Below are 24,622 nucleotides of genomic sequence, written 5' to 3' on the forward strand. Positions count from 1 at the left end.
GAAGGGGCACCCGGCTTCAGGGGTGCCAAGTTACTTTCTTAAAGTCATTCTAAAACATCTGAAAATGGACGGAAGTGGACCCCAGTTTGGCAGTGGCGGCTGCTGGGATGAGTCTAGGCCTCAGAGGAGGGGTGGTGGGCCCTGGGCACAGCAGGTGGGGGCTGCCGGGAGTTGCGGTGTGGTCTGAGCCCCCTCTAAGTGTCATCAGGGTGGAGGCCCATCCTGCTTGGTCGGGCAGCAGCTGGGGGCCGGGTACGAGCCGAGCCCGCATCGGCCAGGTAGGCTAAGCAGACCTCTCTCCAGAAGGGTGGTTTTCCCAGCGTGAAGGCCCTAGTGTCGAGGGAGGCGCCTCGTCGTAGCTGGGAGGAGTGCCTGCCTCTGTCTAGGCAGGGCCGGGATCGCTTGGTAGGGGATTATGTCCAGGGCTTAGAGAAACCATGTGGAAAATAACCTAGTTAGTAGCCTCTCAGGAGTGATCTGTTTCTGGCAGTCGAGTCTTCCATATTTCAGCCAGAGCCACTTTCTGAAGCCGTCTGACCCCTTGTCTGGGTTGTGGGCCCCCTGGCAGACCCCGAATGTGGGTGTCCTCTTGGGACCGAAGACCCATCGGGAGCCCTGAGAGCCTTCAGCGGTGCGCGAGTCAGGCCTCAGCAGAGGGAGGGGGCCTCCTCCCGTCGCCCACTCTTCCCGGCCCTGACCGGGATAAGGGCAAGTGGGGACTCTGTAGTTCTGATCGGCTGAAGGCCCCTGCGTGAGTGCCCCGGCCTGGGGCCTTGGGGCCCAGGGACCCTTCATCGGAGGAGCTGCTTGGTTGTGTGTAGACCAGCTGTGACCAATTGGGCTCCACCGAGACCTACACCAGGCGCAGGCCGCCGAGACCTTGGGGACCTGCTGGCCTGTCCCCTCCCCCACCCCATGGACTCCCCTTGCTGAGCCAACATCAGTTTCTTCCCAGTTCACCACTTGTCTCTGCTCCAGCAGCTGTGCTGGGCGCGGCTGCCAGTTCAGCAAGTGGGGCTGTAAGTGACAGGCTAAAATTAGGTGTATCTACACCCCCAGTCCGCCTTTCATTGGGGCTGTTCTGAGCCTTCTAGACTGCGAGTTGACAGTCACCTGCCAAGCCTGAGGAGGGGGCGTGGGGCGGGGGCCTCCTGGGAGTGCCAGTTTGGAAGTTGTACGTTATTAACTGCTCTGGGCCCGTGTCTGTGCGTGCTGCTTCCTCCCCTGCAGGCTCAGACGGGAACAGCATGGACTCGGTGGACAGCTGCTGTGGCTTCAGGAAGCCTGACGATTTCCAGAATGCCCAGGCAGGCTCCAATCCCAAGAAGGTCGACCTGATCATCTGGGAGATCGAGGTGCCAAAGGTAAGGGCTGTGAGCGCTAAGAGACCCCGGGTCCCAGGTCAGCGGGCTTGGGAGAGGGGGCCAAGGGGGGACCTAAACCAGGAGAAGCCCCCAGGGAGCCGGAGGCTGAAGGGGTGGGAATGCTCCGCTTTGCCTGGAGTCTGGAGAGCTCCGGCAGCACGGAGTCCCTCCAGCTGCCCTTGGGGGCGGCGTTCTCACACTCCCCAGCTCCTCCCCTCCTCAGGGCTCTTCTGGGCGTGCAGGGCTCAGATCAGTTTGGAGATGCTAGCAAAGCGAGGCTGAGGACAGGGGCTGGCCAGGAGTCCCCTCAGCACGCTCTCCTCACGCTCTCCAACGCAGACTGTATTTTATAATTGAGCACAGCATAAATCCGTATTTTAGAGAGCTTGAGGAATATAGCAGTTTAGGAAGAAAATAAAAATCAGCTTAATCCTACCCCCGAGAGTTACTAGGAAGACTTTTATTTCCTTCTCATCTTGCACCCTGTGGTTTTTAAACAAAACTAAGATTATGTTGCTTTAATTAATGCTTTTAAATATTTAACAACTTAATTTTCCTGTGTTATTCTTTGAAAATGGAATTTTAACTGCATGATTCATTGTGTGAATGTCAGTTTACTTCACCAGTCCCCCAATTCCAGGGTGCTTAAGTGATTTCTAGCTTCTTGCTTTTCTAACTTACATCTTATTAGCTTGATCTTGACGTTTGTCTCAGGGGTTCAGAAATAATTGGCCAACTGCATTCTTCTGGGCTCTTAGCCTCCTGCCAAGGTGGAAACTTGGCCTGGTGTGACCTCGAGGTCAGGCGGGCCGCTCTGACCCACACGGCTGGCTCCCTTGGTTATGTCTTTATCCCATTGATCCTGAAGGCAGAGCTGCCCTCTTTTCTCTCCTTCAGTGGTTGCAAAGGGCACACCCAGGCAGCTTTGGGTGCAGGGTGACTGTGTCCCTAGCAGCTCTGCCGGGTGGGGTCATTGGGGATTGCTTCAGGGTTTGTCTTATATTGGGCTGAGTTTGGCTCCTGTTGCTCACAGGGGATGTGTGCTCTGGAGTTGGCAGCCGGAGCCCAAGGGTTCTTTCTTAGACCTTTGTTTTCAAACTGAGGCCATTCTTTGGACCTGAGCAGACTTGGAGAGGTAGAGGACTCAAAAATCCAACCTTGTGCTTAGAAACATCCCAGTGTCTAGGAGGAGAAAATGCTGCCTTTGCAGCCTCTGAATGTGAGCCCCGTTGTGGGGGAGGAAATGGAGACTGCTGTGTCCTGGGGCTGCTGCCTGGTGCAGCTGCTGCGTAGCTGTGTGCAAGGGAAAGGCGCTCAGTTGAGTCCGACTCTGTGCGAATACTGGAATGGGTAGCCTTTCCCTTCTGGGGATCTTCCTAACCCAGGGATCGAACCCAGGGCTCCCACTTTGCAGGTAGATTCTTTACCAGCTGAGCTATCAGGGAAGCCAGTAGCTGTGTGAGCCTGGCCAAATTAGTTTAACCTCTCTGGGTTTGTTCCATCAACTGTAAAATGGTGATAAACAGATGCTGTTTGTTTTGCACTCAGAACCGTGCCTGGTGAGTGAGTGCCGAGAATACGTGTGAGCCTGACCTGGTGTGAAGCAGAGACGGGTCTTGGGGATGCTCGAGTTTGGCTTCTTGTTAACCCTCTCACTTCTCTCTCTCTCCCGAAGCACCTGGTTGGTCGGTTGATTGGCAAGCAGGGACGCTACGTGAGTTTTCTCAAGCAGACATCTGGTGCCAAGATCTACATCTCCACCCTGCCTTACACCCAGAACATCCAGGTCTGCCACATCGAAGGTCAGTGGCAGCCGCTGCCTGGGTTTTATGACAGTTTTCTTACCTGGAACGTAAGTGACTTGAAGCATTTGAGTCCCACTTGCTCCCTTTTGGAGTCTAAGTCTCTGAATAGAAAGCCCTGCTGCTCACCCCAGGTGAAGGGAGTGGGCAAGTCTTCCCTTTAGCCTCATCTTCACTTGCGGTACTTAAAGGAGACTCTGGATCCCCCAGATCTTCTGGCGGGAAAAGGGTGGGCACTCGGGGACTGGCCAGGGGTCCTGGGCTGATGGTGGACAAAGGCCAGGCCTCTCCGTCAGCTAAGCTCCTGTTGCGTTAGTGCAGTCGTAACCAATAGAGGCCAAGTGTGAAAGGGCGACAGGCTTCCAGCTTTAGATGCATTTCACCCTAAGGCGAGGCTTGGCATTTTGGCACCTTACAGGTGCACCTGAACTCTGGGGAAAGGCGGTGCGGGGCGGGGCGGGCCTGAGTTCAGTTTTGCTCTCTGTCTGAGCCCTGTGACTGTGGTCTGGCCCCACATTCAGGCTCTCAGCATCATGTGGACAAGGCGCTGAACTTGATTGGCAAGAAGTTCAAAGAACTGAACCTCACCAACATTTACGCTCCCCCGCTGCCTTCGCTGGCACTGCCTTCTCTTCCAATGACTTCCTGGGTGAGCATGCCCCTTCCTCCTGGCTGGCCCCAGATGGAAGCTCCCGAGGCCGTGGGCAAGGAAGGCCCGGGGCACACTGAGGCCTGCCCCCTCACCTCCGGCCAGTGGCCAGCTCTGCTTTTAGTTCTCTGGGTTGGGCTGGGGGCCAGGGTGCTGTAGGAAACCGGAGGCCTCTCGGTCCCTGCTTGGAAGGACCGCTCTCCCCACCTCTGCCACCTGGGCAGTCTGTTCTCCAGGCAGTTGCCTGGAAGGAACTACTCCCTCCTGACTGGCCGTGTGCAGGCTGGCTCGGGATGCCTTCGAGCTGTGCCTTGTCCTGATCACCCTGAGACCTGATTCGGGGACCCCCCGGTGGAGTTGGGTCCAGCGGTGGCCCTGGTGAAGGAGGCCCTTCCCCTTCCATCCTCACGAGGGGCACCTGTGTCATAAAGGGAAAGACCCCCACTCCACCTCCAGCCCTGGGAGCCCTAGCAGAGGAGCTGGCGTTTTGGGGCCTGTGTGCTGGGGCTGTGGGGTCTCTGGGGCCTGTCACCCCTTGCTGCTGTGTGCCTCCAGCCCTGTGCGCCTCGTCTCACTGGGAGCAGAACTGTAGGTTTCTGGAGGCTGAGAGCACTGCGTGTCACACGTAGGCTGGGTGTGCACTCCAAGAGAACGTTCAGGACGCTGGCCTTTTCATCCTGTGTCTCCTCCCTCCCGGTACCCTTGTGCTTCGGGGGAAGGGTGGGTGTCCCTTCCTTTCTTGTGGATATCTGGGAGTGGGCTGACCCCCACTCCACGCTTCACTTCTGAATCATCGGGGTTTCCCGTGAGGCTTGGCCCCAAACCCACTCTCTCTTTTTCAAGTAGTTGAGCGGTTGGTGAGGCCTCCTGTCCTTGGGCTCTGAGTGGCTGGAGCCATGGCTGTCAGCCTGCAGGGCCGGGGGGTCGGCGCGGAGCTCTCACCTGAAGCTCTTTCTGTGGCCGCCTGGCTGGAGGTGGCGTGGATGCCCTTCTGTGTCCACAGTGCCTCGGTGTTGCCTTAGCTTGGAGGGATGCCAACAGTCACGCTGGAGCTCCTGGAGTCAGCTGCCGTTCCAAGGAGCTGGCAGAGTGGCCCTCAGGCTTGACCATCTCTTACTCTTGTTCTCAGTGGCCACCCCATCCCTGTTTGCCTTCCCTGGGTCTTACAGAGTCTGGAGAAGAGGTGGACTGGGCAGAAGCTGTGCCCAGGCCCGTGGGCGGCCAGACGCTCCATCCACCATGGACACCTGGGGGCCTCCTTGCCCAGCTGAACTGAGGCCACCTCTTGTGGTTACTTGGGGCATTGCAGGGTCAGGGCCACAGGGGAGCCAAACACTTTGAACGGCTTAAGAGAATTTTCCTTGCACCTCTGCTGTCTAGGAGCCATGTTGCTTTGGTTTGCTGTGCCTTTTTCGAAGATGTGTCGATTTGGAGTCTTGCCCTGGGGCCTCAGAATTTATCCCAGGTGTGAGAAGGGTTGCTGAACGCACATGCCCCTCTGCTCTCTGCAGCTCATGCTTCCGGACGGTGTCACTGTGGAGGTAATCGTGGTCAACCAGGTCAACGCCGGGCACCTGTTTGTGCAGCAGCACACACACCCCACCTTCCACGCGCTGCGCAGCCTGGACCAGCAGATGTACCTCTGCTACTCTCAGCCTGGCATCCCCACCTTGCCCACCCCAGTGGAGAGTAAGCGCTGCCCTCGGGGCCAGAGGGGGGCGCCTGTGCTCTGGCCAGGCTCGGGGAGAAGTTTTGGGGGGTCTCCTCTTGTTCTGCCCATGGTTTTAACCAGCAGGAGGCTGTTCTGGGGCTCTTCATGGGAATAGCATCCCTGAGTTCTTCGTGTCAGCTTGGGGTGCGCTGGGCTCCATTCCCTGGCTAGCTCACACTGGTGTTTCCATAGGCTGACGGAAAGAAGGGGTCAGAATACAGAGTTGGCACGAGGGTTCAGGTCTCAGCTCTGCTGCTCGCCTGTTGAGGGCTGGGGTGGCTACTGTGTGTGTCAGACACGCACAGTACCTGCTGCAGACGCCACTCCCATAGACGGTCCCAGAGTCTGGTGACGGTGGGTTGGGGCATCTCCAGTCAGCGGGTGAGAAAATGAAGACTCTGAAGTCAGTGACTTGCCCAGGTGGACCCTGCCCCGGAGCTCTGTTACCTTCATCACCCTCATTAGCAGAGATCTAATGTCTCTTACCTAACTTGACTCCTAACCTGAAGCCCCCAGTGGGCGTTAAGACATAAGGAAAACTTGAAATTTGGGGGACATTTTATATTAAGCTTTTCCTTTTGGAGGAATATTGTCAGGTTCTCTGACGTTGCTTCAACCCAGAAGTGAAGACAGAACTGGAGGCCAGGAGGTGACTGGACTGGACTGGGGCCTGCTCTTCAGGGTCAGGGCACAGTGAGGCCAGCCGTGTCACGGCCCCCGCCCTTGCTGCTCCGGGCTGGGGTTGGTGGCGCTCAGGGGCACTTGCGCTGTGGCCTGGTTGACTGCCCCGAGCATTCCTGCTCTCAGCACCGTCCTGAAGCAAAGGCCAGAAGTGGGCTTCGGGCTTGGGAGCCCTCGGTCTGGTCTGCGGTGGGCCAGAGCAGGTCCTGGCAGCCAACCAGAGATCTGCTGCACTTGAGGCTCTGGATTCTTTCTGAGACATTCCTTTCAGAGTATAAGGCAGGTGCTGGTCTATTCCATGAATTCTGGAATTTACCTGGCTTATATCAGGTAATCTGTGTCTACCTTTGGCCTCAGAGAACGTCTCAGAGAAAGAGGCGTGGGTGGGCACTTTCTGGTCTCGGGGGCGTTGCGGCAGCAGAGATGCACGGCTGGCAGGCCTTGCCCTTGGTCCGTGCTGGGCCCGGGATGGCCTGTGGCCGCCCCGCCCTGCGCCGGCTCTGGGCACACGCTCTCGTCTGCCCGCAGTAACAGTCATCTGCGCTGCTCCTGGCGTGGACGGGGCCTGGTGGCGAGCCCAGGTGGTGGCCGCCTACGAGGACACCAACGAGGTCGAGATTCGCTACGTCGACTATGGTGGCTACAAGAGGGTGAAGGTAGACGTGCTGCGGCAGATCCGGTGAGTCGAGTCGGCCGTGATGTCTGCCAAGAGGGCGCCTGGGACGTGGGTGGGTTCTTCCTGCCGCTGCCCACTCTGGGAGAGGATGATGCAAACGAATCCCGTCCTTGCCTCAGCCAAACAGAGCAGAGAGGCCCGTCCAGTGGAAGAAGTCCAGGTGTCGCTGGGCACAGGGAGGCGGCGTCTCTTGCGCGCTTGATGGAAGCAGCGCCTCTGGGGCCGGGCCTGCGCGGGCGAGCGGGAGCAGTGGCCTGTGCCTGTCGTGTGCGCCTCTGTGTGGCTTCACTGGGTTTTGGGGTCACGGCACTGAGCGGGAGGGGAGTGTCCGCCTGGGGTGAGGCAGTGTGGCGTCCGGGCTCAGCTCGGACCATGCTTGTCTTTCAGGTCTGACTTTGTGACCCTGCCGTTCCAGGGAGCGGAGGTGCTTCTGGACAGCGTGATGCCCCTGTCAGGTAACAGGTGGGGCCGCGGGCCGGGGCGCAGCAGGTGTTGAGAGGAGGTCTTCTCTGTGAGACCCTTGTTCTCAGCTTCCAGGCTTAAGCAGCACAGGTTGCGGCCACTCTGCTTCCATGGACTGGTCTGGGTGGAGGCCCGAGAAGTTGCGTTTCTAACAAGTTCTCCGCGGTGCTGGTCCCTGGACCCTCGCTTTCAGGCCCACTGCCCTGGCCTCCACCCGGGCCTCTGGCTTTGAGAGGCTTCCTGCAGAGACTGCTCCGTCCCTAGATGCTCCCAGACCTTAGCCCTGTGCTCCCGTCCTCCCTGCCTCTCACCCTGGGTGTGTCCTTGTTAGGAGGGTATGATCTGACAAGAGATGCTGTCGCGCGCCCCACCCACCTGGGACCGCTGCGCAGAGTGGACTGTATGGCCAGCTGCCTGGTCTGAATCGCACCTGCATCACTGTGGGCGCGGCTGACCGTCAGCCACTGACCCTTGTCTCACATGTTCTCACCTGTAACGTGTGTTCCTGAGTCCGTGAGATGACAGTCCATTCAGCCCCCGAATCAGTGTCGGTGGCAGCGATACTTCCACTGGAGGCAGCCTCTGTCCCCCGGGGGGTGGCATGCAGCAGGCACCCCGAGTGTACCCAGGGAGGCCTGGGGCTCTGTCCCGGGAGGTCCTGCTCCGTGGCAGCGTGTGACGTCTGCTTGGAGAACACCTGCGAGCTGTGTGACGAGTGCTCGGCCTCTGAGAGTCGAACGCTGCTTTTCCCTCTCCTCAGACGATGACCACTTCTCCCCCGAGGCGGACGCGGCTATGAGCGAGATGACGGGGAACACAGCGCTGCTGGCTCAGGTGTGTGGTGCGGGCGGGCTGGTGGGTCTGTCTCAGGAGCCCCCGCCTGGCGCCTCCAGCCTCTCTGAGCTCTCCTGGCTTCTTGTGAGCAGACCTATAGCGCCTGCCTTCCCCTGGCCCACACCCTAGGTCGACCAGCAGTCTTGAATGAGAGGGGCCTGGGGTAGCTTATTAACATCATGGGGGGGTTTTCTCTCAGGTTACGAGTTACAGCCCAACCGGCCTTCCTCTGATTCAACTGTGGAGCGTGGTTGGAGATGAAGTAAGTTCTGGCCTCCTCTCCCCCGTCACGCCCAGAGACGCTCTTGGTGGCCGCCGTTGGGGTGGGGATGCCGCTGTCATCTAGCGGGTGGCGGCTGGAGGTGCAGCTGACGATCCCCGCGGAGCTCTGGCGGCCCCGTAGCAGGACGTCCCTGGGCTCTCTTGGACCTTGTCCCTTGGGGTTTCCCCTCCGTCCCCTGGTACTAGAGTGTGGAGAGCCTGCTCGCCCGCTGGGAGAGCCTGTCCGTGAGCCCCTGGCGGGCCCGGCCCAGTCACTCAGGCGCCGGTGATGGGGCCTGGGCTGAGGGGGACCCGGAAGGTAGGCCCAGTGCCGTGGCCGCGCTCTCCAGCACCTTTCTCTCCTAGGTGGTGTTGATAAACCGGTCGCTGGTGGAGCGAGGACTCGCTCAGTGGGTGGACAGCTGCTACTCGAGCCTCTGACCCGCTCCACACCACCTCTGGAGTCTGTTTTGCACTGTTGAAATTGGGCTTGGCACTCAAGGCAAAGACTTTACAGCAGAATTACAAACACTTGTTGTCTCCAGAGAGTCCTTTCGTTCCGTACTGTAGTCATGTTGAGCTGTTTCCGTCTCTGAGACGAGGGAATTGTGGGTTCTTTTCAAAGCCATCAGATGGCGTGTAACAAGCCAGTCAGCTTAACCTGGCTCCAAGCTGTTTATAAAACAAACAAAAACGATGAAAGGAAAACTGCCTCAGCTCGGTTGTCCTGCCCTCCCCCCATTCCCTTCCTCCCTTCTTCCTGCCTCTATATTTCCTCCCAAACCCAAACCTCTGTAAGCAGACAGGCCAAGGGATGTGTTCTTGCTTTTGGGGAAGGGATTCTTTTACCTTCAAGGCTTTCTTCAGGGAGCAAGACATGAACTGACTGATGGGCGTCAATCGCTTGTATAGCTTACAAATGAATTTATGATTGTTTAACCATTTTTTATGAACTCCATCTAGGTCTCTAAGAAGACAGACTTTTTAATGCATCTGTAAATACAGAGCAATCGTACCTCCGGCCTCAGTCAGTGATAGAGGAGGGGGGGAACTTATCTTGCCAAGCCTGGTTGTAATTTGTAACCATTTTCTATTTGTGCAAACTCTGTAAATATGTTTAAAAAAATGTAATTATTTTGTACAAGATACACTGGAGAACAAAGGGAACTCGCGGTTTTTCCACATCCCGTGTCATCTATGGCCGCTGCCTGTCCCAGCTCCCATTGCTTCCTGCATAACCGGACAGGGTGAGCGTATGGTATAGGGTGTGACCCGGGGATTTTTTTTTTTTTTTTTTCCTGTACAAATTTGTTTAAAAAAAAAAAACAAAAAAAAAAACCCTCAGTGGATTACCTTGCAGTGGTGTGTGTTGATTCTTTTTTAGACTGATTTCATGCAGCATTGTGCGATTTAAGTAACTTAAACATACAAACATACAAATCTCAAATTGTATACACTGTAGCTTCTGTTTTTTCCCATGGTGCACACAGCTGGGGAGTCGTGGGGTGGTTGTGAGTGTGGCGGGCTCTAGGGTGCCACTTAAACTAGGAGACTCATGGCTCTCTGAAGACAGTTTAGCCAGAAATTTCCATCTGGTTTTTTCCTCCCCTTTGCTCCACAAGGTGGCGGCCAGCCTTCCTCTGGCTTCTTCCTGTGATGTTCTCAGACAGCCAGGCTTGAGGAGAAAGCACTGGTTGCCCAAATTCTTTGTGCACTCTTAATAAATCTGTGAAGTGATTTAAGAGCAGAACCAAGTCTTGATCGAAAGGCCTCTCCTCTCGAACATAGGCTCCGGGCCTTGAGCCGTGGCCTCTGGGCCTGCCCACCCCTCCAGGGTCCCTGGAGTGCTAATAGAGCCCCAGGGCACAGAAGGCATTCTCCCCAGAGCTGCAGCCTCTCTCCCTGGGTTTGGGTACCGAGTGGGTGAAACACAGGCTTCAGTTTCCATGTTCAGATAATGGTGGTGGTGGATGTTCAGTGGCTCAGTCATGTCCGACTCTTTCTGACCCCATGGACTGCAGCACACCAGGCTTTCCTGTTTCACTCTCTCCTGGAGTTTGTTCTAGCTCATGTCCATTGAGTCGGTGATGCCATCCAACCATCTCATCCTCTGTTGGCCCTTTCTCCTCCTGCCCTCAATCTTTCCCAGCATCAGGGTCTTTCCCATGAGTCGGCTTTTTGCATCAGGTGGCCAGGGTATTGGAGCTTCAGCATCAGTCCTTCCAATGAATATTCAGGGTTGATCTCCTTGCAGTCCAAAGGACTCTGAAGAGTCTTCTCCAGCACCACAGTTCCAAAGCAGCAATTCTTTGGCACTCAGCCCTCTATGGTCCAACTCGTGTCTGTTCACTACTACTGGGAAAATCATAGCTTTGACGATATGCACATTTGTTGGCAAAGTGATGTCTGTGCTGTTTAATTCGCTGTCTAGGTTTGTTATAGCTTTTCTTCCAAGGAGCAAGTGTCTTTTAGTTTCATGGCTGCAGTCACCATCCGCAGTGATTTTGGATCACAAGAAAAAATCTGCCACTGTTTGGTATCAGCCTCATAAGGCAATGAAATTGAAATATTCCTGCTGGAATGGAGCTTGGCCCTCAGCGAGCTCTCGTGTGGTCTTAACCACCAACAGCCCTCACTCCCAGCCGTAAGTGGGTTGTGACTTTGGTCAAGTTGGTTATACGCGGGGCTAAGCCTTTTCTTTACAGCTTGCATCACTGAAACGGGACGTGGCGTGTGGCAGCCTTTAGGCTAGTCTGAAGAGGGCTGTCACCGCCGGGGGTGCAGACGTGGCTTCTCTCTTGGGAAGCAGTGGAGGGGTTTTGACGGCCGGAACCCGTGATTCTGTGCAGGGTGGAGTGCAGGGGAGGTGACGGAGTGGAGGCCAAACCAGAGTGGTCTGGCTGAGATGGCTTCCTCTGGGAAGGCTCTTGGGCTGACAGGTGGTGGGATCAGGACTAAGGGCCCAGGCTCATGGGGGGCAGGTTGTGCTTGGTGTCTCAGGGCTTAGCTCTCAGGGCTGGGATATTGGAGAAAACGTAAGAAGTTACTGAGGAGCCTGTACACTTTGGATAGATAGTGTTTAGGTTGCCGTGGGCCTTGGATTAATTTCCAGAGTTCTGAAAAAGGTCATTTTGACCATTTTGCTGGTACTTGCGTTGCTTTTACTGAGGAGTGGATTTCCAGGTTCATGGAGGTCCTCATTCTGCCAGGCCAGATGGTGTCCCTCTGCTTGTTGGTGTGTTCTCGGAATTACCCGGGGGAGCCTGGTGGGCTGCCATCTATGGGGTCGCACAGAGTTGGACACGACTGAAGCGACTTAGCAGCAGCAGCAGCAGCTTAAGTGTAAGCGTGAACTCTTAAATGGGAGAAGCTAAGGGCAGGGATGATCTCCGCCAGGTGTGAGGGAGAGGTGGATGGCTGAGCACAGGAGCCGGAGAGCCAGCCTGTTGTCACTGCAGGTGCTTGTGTGGGCTGTAGCCCCTCTCTGGTCCTTGGGGCACTGCTGCGGGAGAAAGGACTGGACCTAGAAGGGTGTCGGTGTCTGTTCTGGGGTTACTGCTGCACCACCGTAGGCTTAAGATAAGGTTGAGCTGGAGTTGCGGAGAACTTACTGCCAGGTGCTGTGCTGTTTTACAGTAATCCTTGGTCCTCAAAAGGCTCAGTGGTAAAGAATCTGCCTGCCTGTGCAGGAGACACAGATTCCATCTCTGTCATGGAAAGGTTCCCTGGAGGAGAAAATGGCAACCCACTCCAGTGTTCTTACCTAGAAAATCCCGCGGACAGAGGAGCCTGGTGGGCTACAGTCCATGGGGTCGCAAAAAAGCTGGACGTGACTTTGCGGCTAAACATCCCTTGGTCCTCATGACCACCTCTGGGGTGAGCCACAGCTGACCCCAGAGATAGATGGTGGGGACTGCGGTTTGCAGGTGGAGCAGATGTGAGGCTGAAAGCCAGGTTCTGGACCACAGCTCCTCTGTGTCAGTGTGAGAATGATCGTTCCCCCTCCTGTGTCCCCAGACACCACGGTGGCTCACTGACCAGCCTCTAGGAGAGTTTCAGAACTGAGAATTGGAAAAACACAGACAGGAGAGATCCATCATTTCACCTCTTAGAAAAATTAACATTTATGTAAACAAACCCAGGAGAAACTCATGGCACCTAGGCCAGACAGGAAACATTTTAAATCTGATCTAAAAGGAAAACAGTCTCCGTGGACGTCAAAGAATGTGGACAGAAAATTGAAAACCCAGACCCGTTTCTAGACCAGCTCTGTCCAGCGACATGGAGTGTGAGACGTGTATAGTTTGAAATTTTCTAGGAGTCTCAATAAGAAGGAAAGAGCAGATGAAATCAATAATGGTTCATTTAACCTATCTCAACATGTAATGGGTGTTAGAAATACTGAGATATTTGGGTGTTTTTATATTAAGTCTTTGGAATCCCGTCTGTGTATTTGCACTCACAGCAGCTCAGGTGCTCCACAGTCACGGGGGCCTGGAGGCTGCTGGTCTGGGCAGCTCAGGACTGGCCTGTTGCCTTCATCACTATCACTCCAGTACTGACAGCCTCATGGGTATATTCTTACTCAGAAATTCTGGGTTCTTTGGTGCATTTAATTCTCCAGGTAAACTCTAGAATGATTTTTTTGCGGGGGGAAGGGAATTGTGGAAAATGTTCTGCCACACCTGAAAATAATGCATTATTGTTGGTTTGGTATAAAATTTTATGTGATCTATTAAATTCAGCTTGTAAATTAAATCTGTTTTCCTTTTTTGCTGTCTCCCTCCACCCCCTCCCCCAATTTTTTTCTCTTACCTGTACTATCCATTTCTAAGAGGAGTACATTAAAGGATTTTGTATGTATTGGCATCATGTTTTCCTGTCTCCTTGACAACTTTGGTGAAATCTGGAAAGTCAGTAGGTGAATTTCACCTGTTCATTGTGATCACTGTTGTCATATTATTTGGTGTTTAGTTCATTTTCCTGTTGCTTTCTGACTGGCTCTCTCTCTCTTTTTTTTTTTTGCTTTCATCATTATTTGCTTGGTCAAAAATTTTCCCTGTAGTAAATTTAACAACATTCAACAAGTATTAATTAACAACATTAAGTTATTAATGTTATTAAGTATTAACAACATTTAACAAGTATTCAACATCTTGATTCTGTGTTATCAGTGAGTTTTAAGTTACCCACTTTTCTCCCTAAACAAGAAGAAACTCAGCAGAATGTCAGATTTCTGCCCTTCCTACAAGTATGTGCACACACACACACGTTCTGTGTCCCCTGAATTGTGTTGAAATATCTAGAATACAGTTCAGAATTATAAACTTTTCACATATACCTCTATCTCAAGAATGTTTTAATGGTGACATTGAACTTCAGTCATGTTGTCAACGATTTTTGCCCAACTCACTGTTAGGAACTTTATTGCTCATCTATTTCTTTTTTTTTTAAATTTTATTACCAAAAAGGAAAAATTGAAGGATGAAGGATGATTACAGTATTGTGTTCTGACCCACGCCAACACGAGTCAGCCACGAGTGTGCACACGTCCCCTCACTCTTGAGCCTCCCTCTCACCCCTCTAGGTTGTCGCAGCCCCTGTTTGGGTTCCGAGTCACACAGCAAGTTCCCACTGGCTGGCTGGCTTACACGATAGGGTGTGTGTTTCCAGGCTCCACTCGTCCCACCCTCTCTGTTTTACCCTCCCCCCATTGCAGCCTGCAAGTAGGTTCATCAGTAGTCTTTCTAGATTGCATATGTATGGGTTAATACGCAACATTTGTTTTTCACTTTCTGACTTCACTCTGTATAATAGGCTGTAGGTTCATCCACCCCACTGGTACACACACATGGGCACCTTAGCATTGACAAAGGAGGCAAGAGTATTCGGTGGGGCAAAGATAGTCTCTTCATTAAGTGGTGCTGGGAAGACTGGACAGCTACCTGTAAAAGACTGAAATTAGAACACTTCCTAACACCACACACAAAGAGAAAATGGATTAAAGACCTAAATGTAGGATCAGAAATAATCAAACTCAGAGGAAAACAGGCAGAACACTATTTCTTATATACGTGTTCCTGAGTTATTTTGATTCACTTCTAAAGTTATTTTGGGTTGTGCTGGCTCTTTGCTGTGGTGAGTGGGCTCTCTAGTTGCAGAGTGGGGGCTCGCCTTTTTTGCAATGCCCGGGCTCCAGGGTGCGCCAGGCCTCAGCAGTTACAGCTGTGCTGGTGCCCAGGCCTGTGGGATCCTCCCAGACCAGGCATAGAACCTGTGTGCCCTGCATTGGCAGATAGATTCTTATTCACTGGGCCACCAGGGAAGTGCTTTTGATTCACTTCTGTTTGTTGTGTTTCTTCTGACTTTTCTGTGTTTTCAGAACACGTATGAATCGTTGGTCATCAGAACCTTTCTGTCCTGAGGTCAGCCTTAGTGTCTCTACTGGAGCAGATGCCTGCCAAAAAAACTGCCCTTCCTCCTCCTCCGCACAGTAGGATCACACATTCTGACACCAGGCGCCATTAGCGAAGGGCGGGTCAAGGTGCCCTCAGTCCCAAGGCTGAGGCTTCAGGAGGCATCGTGTGCCCTGCTGGCCCAGCATCCGCTAAGTTCCGGGTGGAGACTAGCCTGCGTGCCCGGGTGCCCACAGGGAGATGGTGAGGAACGGAGCTGCAGTCACCACAGAGGGGGTATGGGGTATCCCAAGTGGGTCTGTCGTGAGTTATGAGGTCTGGGGGCTACGTGTGGCTTATCATGATCAATGGTGTTCTGGCCCCAGACTTCCCTCTGAGGACACTGAGCTCTGGCCGTGGCCTTGGGGGCAAGTTCCTTACTCCCCAAACCCCATCTGTGAAAGAGTGAATTAGGTGCGTACAGAGGTGTCTGCCAGGTTTGACTTTACACTGATCTCTGAGGGCCTTCCTGGCGATTCCTCTTAGGGGGCTAACTTATTTTGCATTTTTACAAAGCACATTATCTAGGAGAGATCTTGGCTGTTTGCCGCTAGCAGTAGGCCCAGCTAACAGAGGGTGGGGACAGCCCCCCCATCTTGACCTGGGGTGGCTATCTTGTCTTTCCTGGCCCCTGGCTTGGTGATGGACAAAAGCTCCGCCTGCTCCCACTGGTCTCTTCTCTCCATTGAGCGCCTGCTGTATGCCAAGCATCCTGCTGTGCTGTGCTTAGTCGCTCAGTTGTGTCTGACTCTTTGCGAGCCTTCCAGGCTACTCTGCCCTTGGGGATTCCCCAGGCAAGAATACAGGAGTGGGTAGCCTATCCCTTCTCCAGGGGATCTTCCTGACCTAGGAATCAAACCAGGGTCTCTTGAGTTGCAGGCGGATTCTTTACCAGCTGAGCTGCCACATAAGCCCAAGTATCCTGCCAGGAGGCTGCAAAGATGGGACACATTCTGGCCCTTTGGAGGCATCTCTACCTGGGGAGGCGGGCTTGGTGAGTCTGCACAGCTGGTGCTTCGACGTGGAGCCACCCTCCCACACTTCCTATGGGATCCTGGCAACTGCTGGTGAGGTGGGCACCGGGGGCTGAGAATCAGCAGAGCTGGACTGGAACCCAGGCCTTCCGGACTCCAGGCTGAGCTTTTCTCTGCATGTGGTGCCTCAGCTTCCCTTTATGAAGCCAAGTTGCCTGTGCCCAGCAGGAGGCGGCCTCCACTGGGCTCCGCTGAAGGAAGGGGAGGCCGAGGGAGGTGGGCAGTGGGCGGCGGAGGGGAGAAGCCGGGCGTGCTACTGAGATGGAGTTGGCCTGCGGGACTAGGAACAGAGCTGGTAAAAGTGAGAGCAGAGGAGGCCTCACAGTAGGCAGTCTGCAAGGACTTCCTGTGTGCAAGTCTTGTCTGTTTTTTGTTCTTTAATAGGTGGTGCACATAACACAATACATGATTCCAAAGAAAAACGAAGAGAAGAGGGCACCGCCACCTCCTTTTCTGTCCCCCAGACACACGTCTCCTCTTTGGGAGACTGTTATGAGGTTCCCCTGTTCCTGCTCAGCACATGTGAGCGATAGGGCGATGCAAACCACGGTCACAGGGCAGGCCCGAGTCTGTAAATGGTGTTAGCTGCACAGAGCAGCAGCTGTGTGTATACTGTCTAGGGCTGCGTTTCTGCTGCAGCCACGCAGTTGAGCAACTTGGATAGAGGCCACCCCGCAAAGCCCCCAATACCCAGTCCTTTATAGAAAAAGTTGGCTGACCGCCCCCGGCTGTAAACATTTAAAAGTCAGTATGTCCTGCCTCTTTCAACCAGAAGTTCCTTTGTTGAGAATTCCAGAGCCTCAGGTTCCTTGGGATGGGGTCTGGTCGGCGACCCCCTGCTGGAGGTCTTGTTTCTGAGCAGGTGAGCGGGCCAGAGCCTGGGGTGGAGGAGGCAGCAAAGAGTGGGCCACCACCCAGTGCGCTGGCAGCACCTGTACTGACGCTCAGGCCCCCCACTGACCCACGTCTTCCTCTTAATAAGACTCCTGGTGATTTGTGTGTACAGCAGGGTCTGAGAAACACTGATCCAGGGGTTGTCAGTCATGTCCGACCTTGGCTGTGTATTTGGAATCGCCTCAAAAACCACGTGTGCCTGGGACCCATTCTCAGAGATGCAGATTTTAAAAAATTATATATGTGGTTGCGCTGGGTCTTAGCTGCGTCACGCGGAATTTTTCACCCGGCGCATGGAGACTCTGCGGTTGTGGCTTGTGGGTTTAGTTGCTCTGCAACATATTAGAACTTTGTTCCTTGACCGGGGATCAAATCCTCATCCCCTGCATTGCAAGGTGGATTCTCAACCACTGGACCACCAGGGCAGTCCCCAGAGATGCAGATTTAATTGATCTCAACAGCCTGGGCATTTATTTTATATATATTTAATATTAAATATATATATATATATATATTCTTCCCTGGTGGCTCAGCTGGTAAAGAATCTGCCTGCAATGCAGGAGACACATGTTCGATCCTTGCGTCAGCAAGATTCCCTGGAGATGGGAATGGCAATCCACTCCAGTATTCTTGCCTGGAAGATCCCTTGGACAAAGGAGCCTGGCAGGCCACAGTCCATGGGGTTGCAAAGAGCCGGACATGACTGAGCGACTAACACTTTCACAACTTTCACTTTTCATATTAATATATATAATATACAAACACACATATATAAATGATTACCTTTGGAGTATAACGTATACTCTCTATTTGTGTATAGAGTGCACAGATCTTGAGTAGAGAATGTACACATTTTTTTGCATAATTACACCTAGGGTAGCCATTACCAGTGAAGAAAGAGGAACGCTTCCCGGGTTTCTCTCACGACGTTTTCTGGTTGGGACCCCCTTCCAAGGAATCCTAATTCTTGTGTCACCCTAGGGTTAGCTTCACCTGTCGTGGAGGGATCACCCAGGAGGTGCGTGAGGTCACGTGCCTCGGTGGTGCCTCGCTGTGCCAGCTCCTCCTCGTGAACACGCCGCAGCTCTCTGATCCAGCCTTTGGACGACTGTCATTTCAGTTTCCACGTTCAGGCTGTAATGAATTAAAGTGCTGTGATTTCTTCTTGTGTTTTTAGTGGCTGCTGCTGCTGCTGCTGCTAAGTCACTTCAGTCGTGTCTGACTCTGTGCGACCCCATAGACGGCAGCCCACCAGGCTCCCCCGTCCCTGGGATTCTCCAGGCAAGAGTACTGGAGTGGGATTTCGTGGCCACGTGTATCCATTTCTCTTGAGCCCGCACCTGGGCGGGTGCTTGCTGGGCCATGCGGGAGGACTAGGTTTACCTTCAGTAGTTACTTGTGTACTGGGACTTTAAAATGCTCAGCAGATGACTCTGATGTCCTGCTGTTATTTCTTCCAGCTGCTGTTCTGTCAGTTTCCCCAGTCACCTTCCAGTAAATTCCTCACCCACCTCTGTTTCTTGCCACCCGTAAGCCCTGTCTACCAGACGCCGGGCAGTTCCCACCCAACCCCTGAATCCCCTTCAGTGTTTAAATCTCTCCCCATCATCCCTATCGACGGGATTCTGTCCAGCCTCACTCGGTATCTCCACTGCCAGCAGCCTAGCTCAGACTCTGGACCCAGTTCTTCCTCCTGGGCCCTCCAGGCATGGACACAGTAGCAATCTACCACAGGGATGTGGTGTCTGTCGATTCCCAGCACCCTCCCTGTCTTGAGAGCCCTAACACTGGGTTGACAAGAGGGTGAGCAGGCGTAAAGCCTATAAAGCACTCGGCACAGGCACTGGTGGACAGTACTCAATAAATGACGCCCAAATGCAGATAACAGAACGTTTCCCAACTCACTCCAAGTTTTGATGGACAGTACGGTGTCGAGACTTCCCTGGTGGCTCAGAGGTTAAAGCGTCTGCCTGCAATGCCGGAGACCCGGGTTTGATCCCTGGGTCGGGAAGATCCCCTGGAGAAGGAAATGGCAACCCACTCCAGTACTCTTGCCTGGAAAATTTCATGGACAGAGGAGCTTTGTAGGCTACAGTCCATGGGGCTGCAAAGAGTCGGGACAACTGAGCGACTTCACTCACTCACTCACTCACTCATGGTATCGAGAGCCGCACTATCTGATGGGGCAGCCTCTGACCACAGGCAAAATCTGATGGGGCAGCCTCTGACCACAGGCAGAGAGCTCTTGAAAAGTGACTTGTCCAAACTGAGGCGTGTTGTAAAATATATACTTTGTGAGAAAAATGATTACATGTTGAAATAATATTCTGAATGTAGGGGGTTAAAGAAAATAAACACCCTGTACTTTTTTTTCTTAAAAAATTTTTTTTTTGGTTTTTACTTTTAAGCTGGATAATTGCTTGATTTATTCTCTCTAAACATGTTTATTTTCTTTATTTTTGGCTGCACGGGGTCTCTGCTGCTGCGTGCAGGCTCTCTCGTTGCGGCGAGCAGGGGCTGCTCTTTGGTTTCTCACTGCGGCGGCTTCTCTTATTGTGGAGCCCGGGCTCCAGGGTGCGCAGGCTCGGTAGCCGTGGCGAATGGGTTTCGTTGCTCCACGGCATGTACAATCTTCCCAGACCAGGGATCGAATCCACATTCCTTGCATCTCAAGGCGGCTTCTTAACCACTGGACCACTGTGGAAGTCCTGGTGTTTTTCAATTTTTAATTAATTTTTTTTCTTTTTGTCTTTCTCTTCTTTCTTTCTTTGTGTTTTTAAATGGCTGATGGGCATGTGAAGATGGCTCAGGTGGAGCACAGGTTGCTGTTGGACTGCGCTGGGGAGAAGCATGTCATTACAGGAGGTCACTTTTTCATAGAGTGTTTCTCAAATTAGGGGCTCATGTTTTTTGCTTCAGCGTTTATATGGAGTGACTCCTAAAAATGCAATGTGCGGTGCCCTAACCAGAAACTCTTATTAAGAGTGAGACTGGGAATCTGCATTTTCAACAACCTCCTCAGCTAACTCCTGCCCTCTTAAATATGAGATCTACTTCTTCTAGAACTTGGGGTATTCAATATTCCTCTTTAACAGGTATGCTCCCGTACTTCAGATTGTGAAAAGATGGAGCTCTTATTTCCTACTTTGACTTGGCCTCCAGGAAGTGCTGAGGACTGCTTTGGGTTAAATTAAATCAGCAATTAATTCCTGTGTAACCCGGGTGGCTATTTTGCTGTCTGCCAGTATGTTGGAATTGTCATGCCTTAGGTTGGAGGCATCTGGGGGACACACACCAAAGTTTGTATTGTTGAGTTTCTGGCTTCAAAAGACTTGTCTTCCCGTTGCATTTCTGCCTGTGGTTGTTCGGAGGATGAAAACAATCATTTAACTTCAATAAGAAGTTTACCTAAAGAAAAAAAAAGGAAGAAAGAAACAGGAGTTAACCAAGGGAAATGCACTCCACACAAGTCAACAATTTCTTGAGTCATTTACAAGGGTCTGCAATTCTTTCTGCACAGATTGCTGCCACTATGGTCTCAGACCACTAGATGGCACCATAGCACAAGTTTCTGGAAGTGTTACCTCCCTCCAACTTCTCTCCCAACTGATTGAACAGTGGTTCTTCAAGTAAAGTCTCAATCTCAGAATTTTTTAGAGATGCAAATTCTCAGGTTCTACCCAAGATCCACTGAGTCAGAATCTGCTTTAACGTACCATCCAGGTAGCTCTGCTGCACGCTAAAGTTTGAGAATCACTGTCCTAGAATCCACCTTGGGATTCAGTTCAATTCAGTTCAGTTCAGTCGCTCAGTCGTGTCTAGCTTTTGCAACCCCATGGACTGTAGCACACCAGGCCTCCCTGTCCATCACCAACTCCCGGAGTTTACTCAAACTCATGTCCATTGAGTCAGTGATGCCATCCAACCATCTTATCCTCTGTTGTCCCCTTCTCCTCCTACCTTCAATCTTTCCCAGCATCAGGGTCTTTTCCAATGAGTCAGTTCTTCGAATAAGGTGGCCAGAGTATTGCAGTTTCAGCTTCAGCATCAGTTCTTTGAATGAATATTCAGGACTGATTTCCTTTAGGATGGACCGGTTGGATCTCCTTGCAGTCCAAGGGACTCTCAAGAGTCTTCTCCAACACCACGGTTCAAAAGCATCAGTTCTTCGGTGCTCAGCTTTCTTTATGCTCCAACTCTCATATCCATACATGACTACTGAAAAAACCATAGCTTTGACTAGACGGACCTCTGTCAGCAAGGTAATGTCTCTGCTTTTTAATATGCTGTCTAGGTTGGTCATAACTTTTCTTCCAAGGAGCAAGTGTCTTTTAATTTCATGGCTGCAGTCACCATCTACAGTGATTTCTGAGCCCCCAAAATAAAGTCTCTCACTGTTTCCGCTGTTTCCCCATCTATTTGCCATGGAGTGATGGGACCAGATGCCATGCTGTTAGTTTTCTGAATGTTGAGCTTTAAGCCACCTTTTCACTCTCCTCTTTCACCTTCATCAAGAGGCTTTTTAGTTCCTGTTCACTTTCTGCCATAAGGGTGGTGTCATCTGCATATCTGAGGTTACTGATATTTCTCCCAGCAATCTTGATTCCAGCTTGTGCTTCTTCCAGCCCAGCATTTCTCATGATGTACTCTGCATAGAAGTTAAATAAGCAGGGTGATAATATACAGCCTTGACGTACTCCTTTTCCTATTTGGAACCAGTCTGTTGTTCTATGTCCAGTTCTAACCGTTGCTTCTTGACCTGCATACAGGTTTCTCAGGAGATAGGTCAGATGGTCTGGTATTCCCATCTCTTTAAGAATGTTCCACAGTTTGTTGTGATCCACACAAAGGCTTGGGCGTAGTCAATAAAGCAGAAGTTTTTCTGGAATTTTCTTGCTTGTTCAATGATCCAATGGATGTTGGTAATTTGATCTCTGGTTCCTCTGCCTTTATTAAATCCAGCTTGAACATCTGGAAGTTCATGGTTCATGTACTGTTGAAGCCTGGCTTGGAGAATTTTGACCATTACTTTGCTAGCATGTGAGATGAGTGCAACTGTGTGGTAGTTTGAGCATTCTTTGGCATTGCCTTTCTTTGGGATTGGAATGAAAAATGGACCTTTTCCAGTCCTGTGGTCACTGATGAGTTTTCCAAATTTGCTGGCATATTGAGTGCAGCACTTTCACAGCATCATCTTCTAGGATTTGAAACAGCTCAACTGGAATTCCATCACCTCCACTAGCTTTGTTCGTAGTGATGCTTTCTAAGGCCCAGTTGACTTCACATTCCGGAATGTCTGTCTCTTGGTGGGTGATCACACCATCGTCATTATCTGGGACATGAAGATCTTTTTTGTACAGTTCTTCTGTGTATTCTTGCCACCTCTTCTTAATATCTTCTGCTTCTGTTAGGTCCATACATTTTCTGTCCACTATTGTGCCCATCTTTGCATGAAATGTTCCCTTGGTATCTCTAATTCTCTTGAAGAGCTCTCTAGTCTTTCCCATTCTACTGTTTTCCTCTATTTCTTTGCATTGATTGCTGAGGAAGACTTTCTTATCTCTCCTTGCAATTCTTTGGAACACTGCATTCAAATGAGTATATCTTTCCTTTTCTCCTTTGCCTTTTGCATCTTTTCTTTTCTCAGCTATTTGTAAGGCCTCCTCAGACACCCATTTTTCTTTTTTGCATTTCTTTTTCTTGGGGATGGTCTTGATCACTGCCTCCTGTACTATGTCACAAACCTCCGTCCATAGTTCTTCAGGTACTCTGTCTATCAGATCTAATCCCTTGAATCTATTTGTCGCTTGTACTGTATATTTGCAAGGGATTTGACTTAGGTCATACCTGAATGGTCTAGTGGTTTTCCCAACTTTCTTCAATTTAAGTCTGAATTTGGCAATAAGGAGTTCATGATCTGAGCCCCAGTCAGCTCCCAGTCATGCTGAAGAAGCTGAAGTTGAACGGTTCTATGAAGACCTACAAGACCTTCTAGAACTAACACCCAAACAAGATGTCCTTTTCATCATAGGGGACTGGAATGCAAAAGTAGGAAGTCAAGAGACACCTAGAGTAACAGGCAAATTTGGCCTTGGTGTACAAAACGAAGCAGGTTAAAGGCTAACAGTGTTTTGCCAAGAGAACGCACTGGTCATAGCAAACACCCTCTTCCAACAACACAAGAGAAGACTCTACACACTAGCAAAGTTATGGTCAAAATTCTCCAAGCCAGGCTTCAACAGTACATGAACCTTGGGGTAGCTTGGGTGAATGAAGGTGAGTGGAAGTGGCTAGAGGCCTTGCTGGAGAAGGGTGAGGTGAGCTGGGGGAGTGGGGAGGCTGGGAAGGGAGACAGTGAAGGTCGCTGGTGCAGGGACAGGTCCACACTGTCCGTATTTGGACAGGGCTGGTCCAAACAGGACAGCAGTTAAGGAAAAGGGAATGGGTGGCGATTTTGTACCTTTCTTTTTAGGTTAGGCATGTCAAACGGTATCAGCTGGATGGGGGTAGAAAGGGAGAGTCACTAGGGAACCCCCACCTTAGATGAAAGGTCCTGAACCGGGAAAAGAAACGCAGGCTGCTCAGCCTAGGTCTCCATTATGGAAGGCTATCTGTTTCTGCCCATTCTGAAATTTCACCAAAGCAGCCACTGTTAATGAACTAAAATCTTGCAACCCTCCCGAGATGATCCACGAAGATGGATGCTCAGAAATCAAAAAGAACCTTGAGACTAGGGGGAACTATCTCTAGTGTATTAAAATCGTGTCTCTGTCAAGCCTATCTGTATCCTAAGGGGAGGCCAGTGCCAGAATTAATTCATATCTTCTTTTTCCTTCTGCACGCAGACAAAAATTCCTCTCGCGGGTGGTTCCTGTTCTTTCAAAGGAGCAACGCATCATGCAAATAATTTTTTTTTCAGCTGTGACGTATACAGGTTAGTTTGATTTATTTTTGATGTCAGAAACAAAATGGAAAGTTGGCGCTTTAAAAACGAGTGTGGCTGGCTGAATAAATAAATAATATGCTCTGGGCCAGAACCTGCCAGTGCCTCCTTAATTGCCCATTGATTCTTTAATTCTCTGCACTTTAACATCTGCGGAAATTAAGAGGCCACAGAGCATGGAGATGTCTTTTGTTAAACAAATGAAGGAAGCTGGGTTTTAGAAGGTGTAGTTCTTCCTGGGCTCTGACCTGGTATTTAAAGGCGGGAGGAGGAAAGCCAGGAGCCCTTGGTGGTTTCTTCCGGAGCAAGCGGGACTCACTTGTTTCCAGACATGAATATTTATGGTCTGTTCCCAGCCCTGAGAACACGGAGCGACTTAGCACCAGGACATCATGCGTTCCTCCTGCGGTTTCCTGGGTGTAGGGAGGCGGCCTGGCGAGGCCCCCCTCTGGAAGGTCAGGGATTGATGTTCTACCCTCGCCCACTAACCTGAGCGGGCAGGCCACACGTCCTGGGGAGCCACCTCCATTTCTCGCAGGAAGGGAAACCTCCCCGGAAGATTTCTTTATCCTCATTTCCAGGCTGGATGGAGGCACCAGCCATTCTCACCAGCCTCAGGAGAGACCCTTGGTGTGTCCCCAGAAGGCTTCCAGAACCCCGTGGCCTCCAGAGCATCCGAGCTCACCACCACCCTTAACCTTCATCGGTCATTCCAAACTTTGGAAAGTTCGAGCGCTTTCTCTCCTCCGTGCCTCTGCCAAGACTGTCTCCGCTGCTGCTTGCCTCTTCTAACACGTGAGGTTCTTGCTTCTAGGAAAGTACTTCTGTGTTCTTTCCACCCCTGGACTCCCAGCCT

General features: G+C 51.8%; 1 protein-coding gene across 3 annotated transcripts in view; it reads left to right on the plus strand.

Annotated features, from left to right (window-relative positions):
• The window catches only part of AKAP1 (A-kinase anchoring protein 1), a 36,380-nt gene extending 23,071 nt beyond the window's left edge, over positions 1–13,309 (plus strand). For all 3 annotated transcript variants that reach the window (XM_010815724.4, XM_005219948.5, XM_024980596.2), the window contains 9 exons: positions 1,231–1,364; positions 3,040–3,166; positions 3,688–3,815; positions 5,327–5,504; positions 6,736–6,886; positions 7,271–7,338; positions 8,106–8,179; positions 8,379–8,441; positions 8,807–13,309. In XM_010815724.4, coding sequence (XP_010814026.1) covers positions 1,231–1,364; positions 3,040–3,166; positions 3,688–3,815; positions 5,327–5,504; positions 6,736–6,886; positions 7,271–7,338; positions 8,106–8,179; positions 8,379–8,441; positions 8,807–8,881 — 998 coding nt within the window. In that variant the 3' untranslated portion in view covers positions 8,882–13,309. The remainder of the gene's footprint in view (positions 1–1,230; positions 1,365–3,039; positions 3,167–3,687; positions 3,816–5,326; positions 5,505–6,735; positions 6,887–7,270; positions 7,339–8,105; positions 8,180–8,378; positions 8,442–8,806) is intronic.
• Positions 13,310–24,622: the final 11,313 nt, after the last annotated feature.

Source organism: Bos taurus, chromosome 19 (genome assembly GCF_002263795.3).
Source record: "Bos taurus isolate L1 Dominette 01449 registration number 42190680 breed Hereford chromosome 19, ARS-UCD2.0, whole genome shotgun sequence".
Taxonomy (NCBI): Eukaryota; Metazoa; Chordata; class Mammalia; order Artiodactyla; family Bovidae; genus Bos; species Bos taurus.